At 43.0% G+C, this 12954-nt stretch overlaps 1 protein-coding gene across 1 annotated transcript in view; it reads right to left on the reverse strand.

Annotated features, from left to right (window-relative positions):
- The window catches only part of LOC124264863, a 53047-nt gene that overhangs the window by 22111 nt on the left and 17982 nt on the right, over nt 1-12954 (reverse strand). The window contains exons 10-14 of the mRNA XM_046699643.1: nt 11631-11730; nt 10924-11046; nt 3810-3870; nt 1862-1976; nt 1327-1391 (exon numbers count right to left, since the gene is read on the reverse strand). Coding sequence (XP_046555599.1) covers nt 1327-1391; nt 1862-1976; nt 3810-3870; nt 10924-11046; nt 11631-11730 — 464 coding nt within the window. The remainder of the gene's footprint in view (nt 1-1326; nt 1392-1861; nt 1977-3809; nt 3871-10923; nt 11047-11630; nt 11731-12954) is intronic.

The following is a 12954-nucleotide window of genomic DNA, read 5'->3' on the forward strand; positions in this document are numbered from 1 at the left end:
CAGATGAATTGCACGAGGATCATGCATCAAATTGCTGAATAGCATGTGCAAATATCGTGCATGTGAACAGCTGCGTTTTGGTGTAAAAGTTTGTTATGAATTCGCCAATTTTCACTGAATTTTATCATTTATTGAACTCATGACAATAATCTTTTCAACGTTACGAATTTGTTTTACAATACATCAGTTCATGTGTAAACAGTACCTTTAAACAGTAAGGAATATTTGGCAAAATTTAGTTTAGAACAGTCGCCTGAAGTAAGTGCAGTTACACTAGTGAGTCTAAACTTTTGACGGGAAGTACTTTGAATATTATTCCAATCCCAACTTTGCTTGTTAGTTATTCCTAAGTACAATCACAGACAACACAGTGTACCTTTATATATTTCTATATTTGCTTGTTAGTTATTCCTAAGTACAATCACAGACAACACAGTGTACCTTTATATATTTCTATATTTGCTTGTTAGTTATTCCTAAGTACAATCACAGACAACACAGTGTACCTTTATATATTTCTATATTTGCTTGTTAGTTATTCCTAAGTACAATCACAGACAACACAGTGTACCTTTATATATTTCTATATTTGCTTGTTAGTTATTCCTAAGTACAATCACAGACAACACAGTGTACCTTTATATATTTCTATATTTGCTTGTTAGTTATTCCTAAGTACAATCACAGACAACACAGTGTACCTTTATATATTTCTATATTTGCTTGTTAGTTATTCCTAAGTACAATCACAGACAACACAGTGTACCTATATATATTTCTATATTTGCTTGTTAGTTATTCCTAAGTACAATCACAGACAACACAGTGTACCTTTATATATTTCTATATTTGCTTGTTAGTTATTCCTAAGTACAATCACAGACAACACAGTGTACCTTTATATATTTCTATATTTGCTTGTTAGTTATTCCTAAGTACAATCACAGACAACACAGTGTACCTTTATATATTTCTATATTTGCTTGTTAGTTATTCCTAAGTACAATCACAGACAACACAGTGTACCTTTATATATTTCTATATTTGCTTGTTGGTTATTCCTAAGTACAATCACAGACAACACAGTGTACCTTTATATATTTCTATATTTGCTTGTTAGTTATTCCTAAGTACAATCACAGACAACACAGTGTACCTTTATATATTTCTATATTTGCTTGATGGCAGCTGTTTACATGTGTGATGACTGTGAGTGAAAACGTCTTATTGACCGAGGGTTTTTCCAATACTTGGTAGACTTCTACCAAACCTTACGTGGGTTGTAAATGAACTGTATTGAGTTAACGTGGTGAGATACAAACAGACCTGGAACTGTTATCCCAGAACACACACTGCAGGACATGTCCTCCCTTCTCTTGTTCGCGGAACTGCTGTCAATCAACACAGTGAACTATATTCAGATGCAAAAGTTATTATGACATGAAACGTTTGGTAATGGTGTGAATGAATTGGTTTTGAACCAGAGAATGAGTGCTAAAACGATCGAAGAGACGCAGCCAAGCAGTTGTTCTAATTGCACGAAATTTGTAAGAAAAATGTGAAAATTCGACCGCTAAGAATTTTGTGATGGAGAGTGTCTGCGAAGTATCATTTTCTCTATTGTTTTACTGTTCAGTTTTGAAAGGGTTTTGAAAGTGGCGTCAAGGTAACCGATTAAAGATGAAGGTACACTATACACACTATTTTGTGACCGTCATTAGAAGCGCAGGCTGACTTTTTATCATATATTTGAAGTTGAAGTTTGAAACCTTCATAAATAATTCACTTGAGAATAGTGTTTCGTCATCTTTGCCGTAAATATGACTCACGGTCATTGAAACATACGATACAACACACCTACCTCAACTGCGCTGTTCGTGTGTAGGAGGTTGAATGTGTGAGTGAGACTGACATGTCGCTCCCTGCTGTAGGCGATCAGGGACAACACTGGGCTGAGCACCAATCCACTGCTGTTGCTGTTACAACACATACTGATTTGATATGAACACTGACTGTCTTACGCCATTACATGTCCTCTATTCTAATATTCGTTTCCGAAGTGAAACAATATCAAACCTTTGCCGTGGTACTACGTGATATTACAGAGTGGGGGTTCCCGGAGCGTGTGCGTGTGCGTGTGCGTGTGCGTGTGCAAAATGCTACTAAGTCTGTGATATGCCACAAAGGCCATATGTCACATTATGATTAATATGCATTGTGTGTCCTTTGGCACATGTATTCACCTTCAACTGTAGAATAACAATTGACATTTAGAATCAGTAATTAGGATGCATGATACACAAGGTCCTCCCAAAAGTTAGACGTCCCAAAAGTTTGACGCGTTAAAACAACAAAGGTTATGGTTGGTTGCACTGAGGTTCACTACACTGTTACCTTCGTTCATTAATGGACTAGTCCAAATGCACTAATCCAAACACAAAGAGAAGAGATTATGGATAATGACAATGACTTTATTTTATATTGTTTATTTTGGTAAAACAATGTTAGGAAGGAAGTAACTCCATCAGGTTAATGAAAACTCAAAAACATAAAAAATCTATAATCCTGTTTTGATCAAAGTGAACATCGTAAAAACAAGCATGCAAACTCTCTGATCCTAGTAAGAATATTTCTGTGTTTCTTATTTGTTAACATAGTTAAATATTTTTCTGGCTCTAAAAGGGTTTTAAATTGTCTGTACAGCTTATACCTTGAACTTTCTTCAATTGTGCTATTCCATACTGTATATACATGTCAACTGCAACTTGTTTAAACATTTGAAGAAACTGGGATTCATTACCAACACTTTGAAATAACCAAACATAACCAAATCCATATGAAAACAATAAATTACGCACAGATGAAACATAGTTATCATAACCACAATTATCGAAATACATTAGCATATCATATGCTTTTTTAATTCTTTGTTGATGCATATTTACAAGTTTAAGCCAGTATTTTATGAAACGCCGTTGTGCATTTATATACATTGGGTAACGTCCACATTCACCATAAACAATTACATTTGGTGCTTGGGGACCAACATTTAAGAACCTCTTACATGCATTTAAATGTACAATTTCAATCTTATAAAATGTATTAATACCCCATACTTCGGCACCATACAAACGGATTGGTTGAATTTGGGTATCAAATATTTTGAAAAATACAGAATAGTCAACATTATCTAATTTATATAAGTGGTGTAGTACTTCTAGAAGTGCCCTTTTACCCCGAGATGATAAATCTAATATACATTTATTGAATTTACAAGAAGATGAAAAAGGAATACCTAGATATCTATATGAATCAACTGTTAAGACACGTTCACCTTTATAACACCATTTCTTATTTCTCGCTAAGGGTTCACCTCTTCTTAAAACAACAATTTGAGTTTTCTCTAGGTTAACTGTCAACATTAGTATTCTGATCAAAGTATTTCTGTTAAAATGTGAAAACCATCTCGTTAGTGTATGGGACAGGTTCATTATATCAGTGGGTAAGACTAGGTTGTAATCACAGTCACGCCTGATTGATTTGTCTGACAATTGGGATGTATGACTTTTGGGACGTCTAACTTTTGAGAGTAAACCTGTAAAAAACATACTTGTACCATACGTGAGAATGATACCCAACGTTCTACCTACAATCGTACACAGAACACTGTGTACAGACACTATTTTTGTGTGATGTGTGTGCGTGAATTGTTGCGTGCGTGTCTACAGGTGTGTGTGAGTGGGTGGTCTAGCTGCAGGGGCATGTTTGTTGACGTGGTAGTAGTCAAACCTGACAACGCTGTGTCCTACCTGTCTACGAGTGCAGCGTCCAGCACTGGCACCTTCATCAGTACGATAGCAACGACGACATCTGCAACATGTGCAACGGCATTGGCTACATTTATATTGCCAAAGCAGAGACGTTACACATTTTGTGTTGACTAACGTGGACGTCAGCAGCAACGTACCCAGCAATAGTTCAGCAACATCAAGACGTCGTGTACATACTCGACAGTGATTGACATAATGAGCAACTTCCAACGCCGTAGCGATTTGAAGACACGTGGGGTTGAGGCAGAATAGTTTCCACGCCGCCAGCACATATAGCAAGAATAGTGCCACGTGTGATAACAAAGAAACAACGGACCTACCTTAGAACAAGTCCCATGATTTATGGCCATTATAACCTAAGGTCATTATAACATATGGTACCCGTGATGGTCCGGGTTAGAATATTGATATTCAGTAACCCATGCTTGTCGTAAGGGGAGAAGTATACACAATGGGGTACGGGACCAGGTCCCTAATACCGTAGCTCCATTGTGTATACTACTACTGAGGTGCATGCAAACTTTGATGAAAATCGGTCGAATGGTTTCTGAAATATTGACTTTTAAGTGAGCATGGGGTCGGTCAGGAAAAGGCAAAATGTCCAACTTTTTGTCTTAATTAAGTCTTAATTAATCTAATGAAGTCATCGAGAGTGTTCCAAATGCCGTTTTGCTATAGCGTAATCATCTGCCGAGATGCATGCAAAATTTCACGAAAATCAGTCGAATAGTTTTGGAAATAATCACTTTTTAGTGAGCATGTCGAAAAGCTTACAATCCAACGTACTTGCTATATATTATCGAGGCGAGAGGTGTTTTCAGCCGAATGAAACGCAGCTCTAGGCAGTTCCCCCGAGCTGCCTTGCTACCATCTCGTTAGGGCGTACTTGTAGCGATGTGTGAGCTCTCTGAAGTTAAATGAAACGCAGGTCTAGGCAGTCATCACCTCGCTACCGTCTCGGGGGTTGCTTTGAGCGATCGCCGTCGACAAGTATATGTGTGTGTGTGCGTGTGTGTCTCGGCTCGGCTATGATGATGCACGGCCGGCTGACTAGCGAGGCTACAGATGTCTGAAGGTGAATGAAACGCATCTCTCAGCAGTTCCTCTCGGGGGGGTCGCCTCACTGCCGTCTCGATAGCACCGAGCGAGCGCAGTGGGCGAGTCGCAGTGAGTGTGTCTCGGCTCGGCTTGTATATCCGACCGTCTGGCTGGCTGACTGGCTGATTACGTCATGTTGATTTCCACTACAGTCCGTTTGAGTCAGAAACGGACTGATGAATTGCAAATTTTATCATTGTACAAAATTGTCACATAAATATAAATAGTACACATGTTTATCATTTACTAATACCCACTCCACCAAAAAGTTTCCTATCATTTGAAAATATCTGTCCGGGGTGACTCCACAGGGGACAAAATCTAAAGACCTGTCGGTTCCTTCCGTCGTAGTATAATCTTAAAGGGATGACAAAAGTTGCCTGTTTGATCTGAGCAACATAGCTACCTCGTTGACACAGTTTTGCCAATTTTCAGTCGTGATTTTGTTAAGGGATTTCTTGACCTCTACGTCACGTAATCAATGATCTGGCAACCTTTGACAATACCCCATATCATTTCAATGGGGTTAAGGTCACAGTGATAGGGTGGAAGTCGCAGAATATCGTGACCCTTACTTTTTATGTAACTGTCAACTTTGAAGAAAGGTTCACCTTTGTGGGTTTTATGATCTCATATAGCTGAGGCTGCGTTGCCTTTGAAGGCCGTACGATCTGAAATTTGTTGAGCCATGATATCATATCACCTTTTCGACTGTTCGATGTTGTGGCTTTACTGTCGGGTCCTGCATGCTGTGGTATGGGGCATTGTCCATTACGATAAAAGACTTCTCTGGTAGAGCTGGTACCAACTTGTTTTTAACCCAATTGAGGAAAACCGCACCATTCATCTCGGAATGGTAGTCTGTTATCTGTGGACTTTGCCCTGTATACCAAGTCGCAGCCTGGGAGAAAGCCTTTGATGGAGCAACCAGCATGGAGAATGATTAGTCTATCTCGTTTCCCCAGAGGCAGCTTTCTACCTGACCCCTTATCACCCCCATCGGGTAGACACTGACTGCTTGCAGTGTGCGAGGCATTGACGCAGGTCTCGTCCAAGTACACTGGCTCGAACCCTTCCTCGTGCTTCTTCTTTATAACCCTGAGAAAATTATTTCTCAAGTGAACGATATCAGGGCTTTCACAGAGTACTGACCTATTCTCCCCCGAAAATTTCTGAAAACGATATCCGAAGAGTGTAAGAGTCGCCAGAGTGTGTACTTTGATACTCTGAGGTTGTGTTCTTGCTTCAAATGCTTTTTTAAAATTTTCAGCGCCGTGTATTTGTTTTCAGAATAGAGCTTGTTGATAGACTGCCTTACAAGGTTCTTTTGAAAGTTTTCCAAATGTTTTAATTTGTGTGATTTTGACATGACCCCTACCTGCTTCGCAACACCCTAACAATGTTTGTGTTCCAGAACATTTGTCAGTACCCTTGCTGATACTCCTAAAGCTTTTGCTGCCCACTTATGGAATTTATTAATGGCATAAAATGGTTTGCCCCTTGCTGTCGACTCCTGGTTCGTTGAATCCGCACGTGTCCCCGAGGTCGGAGATCGCTATGTTGGCGCATTTTCTAACGCGTGTTCGTGGATCTTGAGACTCCGTCATTGTCGTATGTGCAGTGTCGCGCTGAGATACCCTATACTTACGGGATTGTGTTTAATGTCTAAAACCGATATTTTCAATTCCATGATGTTGCCTCGGATTAATTTCTTGTACTGCTGCGACGAAAACGATTGGGTTCTGCCGTCATTGTAGTTTTCCGTTTTCAACGGCACGGCTCTCAGCAGTGTGGAAGGTCGTTCGCCTTGAACGTTGTCGGTTGTGCTCAGCTGATCAAGATGAATGCACAGTTCGCGATACGGAACAAGATCGGGTAATTTTGTGCCGGTCATGGTGGTTTCCTGTGGTATGTCGTTCCACGTAAACCGGAGCGTTCCACGGCTAACATGACCGTGCCGTTGGAGTTGCTCATTTTGAGTTAAGCTCCCACGGGTTTGAAGATTTCTTCATTGAGCGAGCACATGCTGTAGTAGCCGTCTGATATTTGGTTGCGGGCGTTATTGACGAACAGCCTGTTGTTTCTGCCGTTGATGTTGGTCCATCGCGGGTAGTAGGTGATGTCGCAGAGCTCGACTTGGAGCTGACCCAACGTGTTATCGATCGCGTGCAGCAGCTGAATGGACTCGCTGCTCGTAATTCCCGGAAGCGTCACGTACATATTGAACTGTGGGTATGTATACTAAAATGAAATATATAACAATTCAATATGTACAAACCGGGAGTGTTTTATTCTAAAAGTGATAATATAAGTGCTACCAATCTGATGCAATCGAGTATTGTGGTGGATGCAAAGGATGGTTTACATTTCATAGTTCGGTTCATCGATGTGTTTATAAATTACGGGTTTTCGGTCATGAATGTGAAAACGGTACACGCTTGGTTTAACAACCTGATGCAGTTTTGGCAGAATCAATTCAATTTCGCCGTGTGGTGCGCGACGACCGGGTGTGGCGTGACGTTGAACGACACTCGTCGTGATGAACTGAGTTGGTCTGTATTCTCGTTTCACCAGATCAGACATATCCTGAAAGAAATCAGCGCCCCGATTTCACAGGATAAGGCGTGGAATGCCGTAAACAATTCATACGATTGACGTGCATACGAACGCGTTTGCGGTGAATTCAGACTAGATCTGAAGATGGTCGATTGGCGTTTGCCGGGTCCGAAACACGGTTTGGGAATTCCCATTGTTGACAACATGTCTCTCGTGGAAGCCAGCAAACAGCTGGTGAAAGATTGGGGTTACAAGTCGTATCATTACGTCACGACGAACGAGTGGAACGACGATTACATGGCTTTCAATGACAGCAAGGATTACCGCATTTGGAGGTTTGAGCTGGGACCCGCGGACAATTGGAAAATGTTCATGCTGGACACTTCGAAAGGGTTTACTCGTGCCGGTGTCCTCAGATTGAACGATTCGACATGAACGTTTATGTGGGCCATGCTGGGCGCTCAGACGCAAATGCATTCCAGCATGGTTGGTTGTGAAGGGATGGCTTACGACGCGCAGAAACAGTTCATGGCTAACGTCGAGGATGCCATTGCTAGAGGGTCGATCTACCAAGTGCCAGCGAACGCTATGAAAACGCGCTGGAATACGCCCGTTCGAAAGTCGACTACGAGTTCGGCGCGGGATTGTACATGGCTCAGAGCGACATGCAACTGTAGTTATGGGCTACAACAACGAAATCGTCATCGCCATCGGCGATCAAAAGTTGGGCTTGAACCCGGGCGTCAATAACGCGAGTCGAGTCATGCCGCAGTATGAAAACGGGCATTGTGGCACCGACACCGGAAGAAGTAGAACCACGACGACGACAGCAGCAGCAGCTGCCCCCGCACATGCAGGCAAACAATCAGCCGTATGTTGGTCGCAAAACGGCGGCGGGATCGCGGTCAGACTGTGTCTTATTTGGATGATAATTCCTTAGCTGCGACGTACACCAGACCCGCCACGGCGACGACAAAAGCCCACAGGTTTTGACCGAGCCACGTGACCGTTTCGACAAGAAGCCTAACAACCAGGAAACGATGCTGCCCAAGTTGCGCGGGCACGCCGATTGCCAAGAACGTCATCTTGAGACCAAAGATGTATTCAATCAAGAAAGCCGACGACGATGAAATCCGAAAGGCGAAAGGCGTCAAAAAACATCTGGTGAAATTCACATCAAGCACGCCAGATTCAAGGAAGCCCTGTTCAAGAATAAAACGTTCAAACACCAAACGAACATGCTGAGAAGCGACGGACACAGGATATACGGACTGAGAATCAACAAGACCTGGCTGTCTCCCATGGACATGAAACGATGGATCGCCATCGACGGAGTCACCACTTAAGCGTACGGACTCCACCAACACACACACACACGCGCGTATCAAATAATTGAACGCTTACACACACATGCGTACATATATCATGGACAAAAATTTATTACATCCCGCGAGGGTACTGGAAAGGCGCGAAACTCAACAAAGCCGCTCGAGCTTGGAAGAGAAAGCCAAAGCCTGGCTTTAAAAAACAAGCCATCTGGCATGTCTACCTGATGGGGCCTCGATACATCCCGAGAAGAAAATTCGACATTTCAACGCCGAATCACGTCCACCAAACCGACCTCCTGTTTCTCCCTCACGACAGGGTGAGGAGAAAAACCTACAAGTTCGCCCTGACCATCGTCGACGTCGCCAGTCTCTACAAGGAAGCCAAACCGTTGATTACCAAAGATTCGAATGCATATACACTCAGTCGCTTGACCTGGCCTGCCGTATTGCAAGTCGATCCCGGACGATGCCCCGCACGACGTCCAGGTGAGATGAGGTATAGCGGGAGCTCACCGTAGCCAAGCCATTGTTGAGAGATTCAATCGCACCCTAGCCGAACGCCTGTTCTCGCACCAATACTTGCTGGATTTAATCGATCCCGGAAACAGAAACACGGAATGGGTTGTACGCTTGCCACGAGTGGTGGATGTCATCAACAACGAAGTCAACAGACTCGTGGGTAAAAGCCATCAAAATGAAATCAGTCGAATCGTCACCAGCGGCCGCGGCACGTCACGATAAAACAATGAAAACATTACCGGACCGTGTCAGCGTTAGGTACTTATACCAGCTGGGCGAATACGAGGGAGACAGCAGAAAACGCGCCACCGATCCGATATGGTCCATGAAAACGTACAACATCGACCTGGTTGACATCAAAGACGGCGAACCGAACTTGTACTACTTGAAAGAAGGGCCGCCGAGACCATTCGTCCGAGAGGAGTTGATGATCGTACCTCACAACACAGTCCCTTACACATCACCAGCCGTGTGATGATAGTTTCTCGTCATGATTTTTTTATCAGTCTTGCATGCCTATTTTTCTGCTTAATGTAGCGTGTCAGCCAGCCACCCGTACACCAAGCCGAGAGAGACACACGCACACGCACTGCGACTCGTCCGCCCACAGCGCTCGGAGGAGCAACCACCCCCGAGGCGACCCGAGCTTTTTTCCCGACCGACCCCATGCTCACTTAAAAGTCAATATTTCAGAAACTATTCGACCGATTTTCATCAAAGGGATTAGGGACTTCCCAAGGACTCAATTTAAAAAATTGAGTCCTTGGGGGGACCAGGTCCCGTATCCCGACTCACCACGTTGTATCTACCACATATACATGGTACAAGTGCGTGGGTAACGAGTCACCACGTTGTACCTACCACATATACATGTTACAGGTGACCCGTGAAGATCCGGGGTAGAATAGGTCTTCAGCAACCCATGCTTACCACAAAAAGCGACTATGCTTGTCGTAAGAGGCGACTAACGGGATGGGGTGGTCAGGCTTGCTGACTTGGTTGACACACGTCATCGGTTCCCAATTGCGCAGATCGATGCTCATGCTGTTGATCACTTGATTGCCTGGTCCAGACTCGATTATTTACAGACCGCCGCCATATAGGTGGAATATTGCTGAGTGCGGCGTAAAACTTAACTCACTCACTATAACATATGGCTAAGTCTAAACGTCCTAAATTGTCCTGACCTGAACACGGCATTGGGAACCGGTAGGCTAGTCATCTGACGCATCTAAATTTGCTGCCCAGAATTGCGCCCCCTAGGTACGCCAGGCGCGTTTTGAACCCTGGGTGAACACCGGTTCCCACAGAATGATTCTGGGTTTGCTGGCACCAAAGCGGGAAACCTCTCAGACCTGCATGTCCTAACACGCCGTGACTTAACTGAAACACTGTCAGTTCAAAACAACTTACTCACTCAATGTATTGAAATAGTTATCATTGATAACTGTTGGCTGAATGGAGCGGTATGCGTAGAAATTCATACGCGGGGAAGAGGTAGTAAAATCAGCTGCTACGACTTGAAAGGGAATATTTGTCTGAACTGACAATGAATGTTCACAATGTTTCAACCATGTGATAAGGCCACTTACCGTCGTTGAATGATGTACTGAGCGGCACTGTGGGGCGGATACTTGTTATGCTTCCAAGACCATTTTTGCCATGGTACCGGAAGTACTTCATACCATTTCTAGGAACACGCTTAATCAATATTTCTGAAATCAAGCGAGTGTAACTGATAAATTAGTCATAGTTAAACATGTTACCATGTCTCTCTATCATAGTTAATGTTCAGCTGTTACTCAAATCTCATTACTCATTTCCTTTCTTGCCAACTGGTTCTTGTTGGTCGTTTGTAGATATATAAATCTAAATCAAATTAGGCTCTGAAAAAGTGACGGTAAGAAAAAACAGAATTAATTTCAAATTCTCTATTTTTCAATAAATATTTTAGTGATTTAGTTGTCACAATAAAGCTAGATATAAGCATTTGTATTGAATTAGCGTTTATGAAACGTTTAGCTCAGACGAAAAACTCCCCATAAAAACAGTTCTGTGATTATGTGCTTCGGTAGAACTAAGATATTTTAAACTGGTATTATTTACATCATTCCTAAGTTTTGGGGGTCTGCGGACCCGGAAACCAATCTATAAACAATCTGCTGCTGTACATTAGAATTACCTTCATTATCGTTTTATGTCACATGTTTTAATATAACAGTTGCCAATTTGACATTTACCAATGCCCAGCTGTTTATCCAAAGTCTGTACATTGTACATGAACGAGGAAGCAGCTCACCAACATGAGAGTACGTCCTCCTGATGACGTCGCGAAGGGGCAGGTGCTTGATGTTGCTGTTCAGGAACACCTCCACAATGGATATGACGTCACACAGGCTCTGCAGTGTTCATATCCAACTTCAGCACACAACGAGTGAGTGAGTTTAGTTTTACGCCGCACTCAGCAATATTACAGCTATATGGCGACGGTTAGCACTCAACGAAGCCAAATTATGTATATGTACGTATACATGCATTTGTGCATATACAAATAAGAGAGAAGGTATTTACAACAATATGTGTGTTACAGCGGCGTGGGTCACGCCTCACCATACTGTATCTACCACAATATACGAGTGTTACAGGTGCGTGGGTCACACCTCACTATGTTGTATCTACCACAATATACACGTTACAAGTGCGTGGATAACGACTCACCACGTTATATCTACCACATATACATGTTACAAGTGCGTGGATAACGACTCACCACGTTATATCTACCACATATACATGTTACAAGTGCGTGGATAACGACTCACCACGTTGTAACTACCACATATACATGTTACAAGTGCGTGGGTCACACCTCACCATGTTGTATCTCCCACATATACAAGTTACAGGTGCGTTGGTAACGACTCACCACGTTGTATCTACCACATATACATGTTACGGGTGCGTGGGTAACGACTCGACATGTTGTATCAACCACATATACATGTTACAGGTGCGTGGGTAACTACTCACCATATTGTACCTACCACATATACATGTTACAGGTGCGTGGGTAACGACTCACCATGTTGTATCTACCACATATATATGTTACAGGTGCGTGGGTAACAACTCACCATGTATCTACCACAATATCTATGTTACAGGTGCGTGGATTACGACTCACCACGTTGTATCTACCACATATACATGGTACAAGTGCGTGGGTAACGACTCACCACGTTGTACCTACCACATATACATGTTACAGGTGACCCGTGAAGATTCGGGGTAGAATAGGTCTTCAGCAACCCATGCTTGCCACAAAAAGCGACTATGCTTGTCGTAAAAGGCGACTAACGGGATGGGGTGGTCAGGCTCGCTGACTTGGTTGACACATGTCATCGGTTCCCAATTGCGCAGATCGATGCTCATGCTGTTGATCACTTGATTGTCTGGTCCAGACTCGATTATTTACAGACCGCCGCCATATAGGTGGAAAATTGCTGAGTGTGGCGTAAAACTAAACTCTCTCAGTCACATGTTACAGGTGCGTGGGTAACAACTCACCATGTCGTATCTCCCACATATACATGTTACAGGTGCGTGGGTAACGACTCACCATG

The sequence above is a fragment of the Haliotis rubra genome, unplaced genomic scaffold (genome assembly GCF_003918875.1).
Source record: "Haliotis rubra isolate DU_JTF1 unplaced genomic scaffold, ASM391887v1 Scf949, whole genome shotgun sequence".
NCBI classification, from domain to species: domain Eukaryota; kingdom Metazoa; phylum Mollusca; class Gastropoda; order Lepetellida; family Haliotidae; genus Haliotis; species Haliotis rubra.